The following is a 3,836-nucleotide window of genomic DNA, read 5'->3' on the forward strand; positions in this document are numbered from 1 at the left end:
GTAGGCTGACTCTTAACTTTTATAAAGAATATCTCTTTGGATTTGAGACTTTAGTCTTTGCAACTTTACAGATCTTCTTTATGCACCAAGAGCTTGTAACACTCCAAAGAGAAAGGAAAACTTGAAATCGCATCATATGACCCCTTTAAGGACACAAAAGTAGAGCGCAATGTGTCATATTACTCTGAAAACAACACCCACTGGAGGGAAACGTAATCATAATAGGTGACAGGAAACATTCATTATTTTTAACCATGTCAAAGGATTGTTTCATCACCCTATGTGAACTTGAGAGGAGGAGATATATTGAGAAACTAAATTTTACTAATACTAAATCATATTGAGTGTCAGGATCCCACAATTTATCAATTTTTCCTGCTGATGCTTCACATCTTATTGCCTGTATCCACTTTTGTCTCCTTAAAGGCTGGCTTTTACGGTTCGGTAGCTTATATAAAGGTAGTTATGGGTTTTTTAGCTTGTTTGCTGTACACCTTGTCACACAGCAGTTTTTAGGCATTGTTCTGTTTTTTGATTATTTTGTTTTTTTCAGAAATGACAAGGATGCAGTTTCCCGCAATACAAAGTCAATGGAGAGGGTTGGATTGTTTTTCCCCTGGTGTGGGCGTGGCCTAAATGCCCTCTGTCTCTATATGCCTGCTTCTACATCACTGCCCGTTTAGCCACGCCCACCAATTCGTGCACATAGTGGGTAAATAACAAGAGAGGCAAACGCAGGTCTACAAAAAAATCAAACAATAGAGATGGCTCCGAAGACAACAAGATGCTGTACAGTACCAAGATGTGGAAAAACACAATCTTTGCATTGCCTTCCTTCCAGACCACATCAGTAAGAACTTGGTCTTTTGTTCACTTCCTTTTACCGCGGATCCGTTTACAAACAAGGCACGATTCAATGCAGAATTTTTAGAAAGATTGAAACTAAAGACGATGCTGTGCCGACTATATTGGATCCCACAGTAATGTTGCACCACACAAGTGTGAGTAACTGTTTTTATTACGTGGTCACTATTGCTGTGTCTGTTATTACAGATTGTTTGATATGTACCGAGTATTTAAGTGTTTTTGATCTAAATCACTGCAGCGTCCATCTATGAAGGATGTAGGCTGTCAAACATCCATGCAGAAGTTTACATTGGTGGGCACACAGCTGTCCTTTAGAACTTGCAATATGTAAAACTGTTAGCCAATCATAGCAGTGGGCGTTTACTTTCTGAGTCTACAATCCGCCACGCCTATTCAGACAGAGCATTCTGACCAGGGGGGTCAAAACAGGACAGAAAATAGCCTATTACTTCTAAATCATGATGTTTTTTGATGTAAAAATCTTGATAACATTATAAATGGACCTCAGAGAACAGTACAAAATAAAAAACAAAGGCAGGTCATGACCCCTTTAAATACGGGTAAATTAACAGCCTAAGAACATTCAGTGTATAGAAGAGCATGTCATACATTTCTTACAAAAGTTTGAATGGCCTAGAGAAGTAAAAAAAAAAAAAAACCTTTGTAAAGTTATTATAACTAGTTACAAAGTAATTTCAAGATTCTTTGACAAATAGAAATCTTATGTAACATTATAAATGTCTTTACTGTCATGTTTGATCAATTTAATGCATCCATGCTGCATGAAAGTATTAATTTCTTAACAACAACAAAAAAACTAAATGACCCCAAACTGCTGAACAATAGTGTATGTGAAAAACAGATGCTCAATGGCATAACTGCAGTCATAGTGAATGGAGACCCATGTGGGCCGTTTGAAGCTTTATAGTCAAGTGTGTAACTGGGACAGAGTGCTTTCATTTGATGAAAGGTAGAAAGGGAACGACAGAACATTAGGGTATTAAGGATAAGGGTGGATAGACGGCATGTGCTCTCGCTGTCTATCGCATTCTCTCACCTCGTAGTGACTGTGTGGATAATTGATGCGTGGGACCGAGTTTGCGGCATATAGGTGGTGGAAGGCAGCGGGCAGGAAAGGGAAGTAGCGCATGAGCGAATAGTTCTGTCCGTGTAAGACACACTCATTCAGCAGGTCAGAGAAACACATCCAGTCAAGACCTGCGCACACGCCCAGCATCCCAGGGTCCTTCAGCTTCATGCTGAGGAAGTTATCGTACAGGCCCTATGGAAGAGAATGGCTGAAACGTCACTATTTTACATGGATTTTGCAGGATACTGGAAAAAAGAAAGAAAGAAAGCACATTTTTCAAGAAAAAGGAATTCACAAAAAAGAAATTTGTGAGGTTTTAAATGACAAAACAAAATAAATAGCACGGTCAATCCAAAATTAAATTTTTTGGTTGTTAAACATTATAGCACCATGAGTTTATGAACAACTATTTTTACATTTTGTTATCTTAAGCAAAGAAATTCAAGCATTTTTTAGTGTGATGTGTGTCTGAATGCTTTTTGGGGCCACAGTTCAAGTATGTTTTTCATACTCTTCATCAAATGGAGCCCAAAGTAGAGCATGTCTGTAGTTACCTGAGTGAGTTTCTCATGCTCTCCATTAGATGAGACCAAATGTAAGATGTGCTGAAGCCTTTGTGTTCCATCTTTAGGTCCTGCCTCATCAAAACCACCAAAAGGATCTCCACCAATTCGCTTCCTAAATCACCACAAAAACACCAGCAAACAATTACAGAGGTCATAAATTGAAGGATGCAGTAATTAGTGACACAATCTGATAAAACATACAAATTTAAAAACACCAAAACCGAAAATCTAAATCTGAAAATGTACATTTAAAACATATTAGGTAAATTATTTACAATTGAAATAATGTTTTTTTTTTTTTTGAGAATTACGTTTAAATGTTTGCCTGCGCTGTAACAAGTGAATTTTTAAAATGGTACATATGCACCATTACTAATTACAAATAATCCATGTAGTCTTTCCATTAATAAGAGGTCATAATACGCAAGAATATTCAATGTTAAAGAATTCAAAAGATTCTGTTTAACACAGTAACACAATACAATGCTTTTATTATGACCATTCATTCAAAGATATCAAAGGGAGATATCAAAGAGCATGAGCTTGAGTATGGCATATTGTTGTTTTGGATAGGGATGCACCGAAATGAAAATCTTGGCCGAAGCCGAAACCGAACAAAATTAAACACTGGGCCGTTTTACGAGTTTTTTTTCCCCCATGTATTTTGCCCAATTTTTTTTCACCATTGCATAAATGAAAAAGCCAAAATGTGCTTTTTACTGTTTTGTCTTGCTTTTCAAAGAAAAAAAATCAATTACAAAACAACAATTTAAAATTATTTAACAAGAACATTTTTAACATTCTTGCAGACACTATACCAACAAAGCACAATTTAACTTAAAATTAATAAGTTAGTAAAATAATATTTTTTGGCCATCAGACCCCCTTTTTGTATCAGGCATGGGTTTTTTTTCTTTTCTTTTTTTTTACTGTACAATTAAAACCAGCCTTGCTGAGAAGAGACTTCTTTTAAAACATTAGAAAATATTACAGATCCTAATTTGAACACTATGTGTGAATGTTATAATAAATGTATTAAAACAGAGCTGTTGTAATGATTATTATCATTATTATTGTCTTTTATTTTATTTTACAGAACAACAGTAAGATTACAATACTAACATTTATGAATGTTGATAAGAGTTCTTGCTTTCTCAACTTTTATTTTGGCAGAAATGCGCAGGAAGACCTCAATGCTTCTTTTTGTTGACAACAGATTTATAAATGAGTCTCATTATGAATACGTTGTACGTATCGCATTGTCACATGACTTGTAAAAATTCATAAAAATGTGACTGAGCAACTGACGACTG

The 3,836-nt window shown here is 35.7% G+C and overlaps 1 protein-coding gene across 1 annotated transcript in view; it reads right to left on the minus strand.

The window, feature by feature from the left end:
- The window catches only part of LOC107702521 (chromosome transmission fidelity protein 18 homolog), a 17,234-nt gene that overhangs the window by 5,880 nt on the left and 7,518 nt on the right, over positions 1–3,836 (minus strand). Inside the window, exons 15-16 of the mRNA XM_016504863.1 lie at positions 2,512–2,635; positions 1,925–2,149 (exon numbers count right to left, since the gene is read on the minus strand). Coding sequence (XP_016360349.1) covers positions 1,925–2,149; positions 2,512–2,635 — 349 coding nt within the window. The remainder of the gene's footprint in view (positions 1–1,924; positions 2,150–2,511; positions 2,636–3,836) is intronic.

This window comes from Sinocyclocheilus anshuiensis, unplaced genomic scaffold (assembly GCF_001515605.1).
Source record: "Sinocyclocheilus anshuiensis isolate Anshui unplaced genomic scaffold, SAMN03320099.WGS_v1.1 scaffold218, whole genome shotgun sequence".
NCBI classification, from domain to species: Eukaryota; Metazoa; Chordata; class Actinopteri; order Cypriniformes; family Cyprinidae; genus Sinocyclocheilus; species Sinocyclocheilus anshuiensis.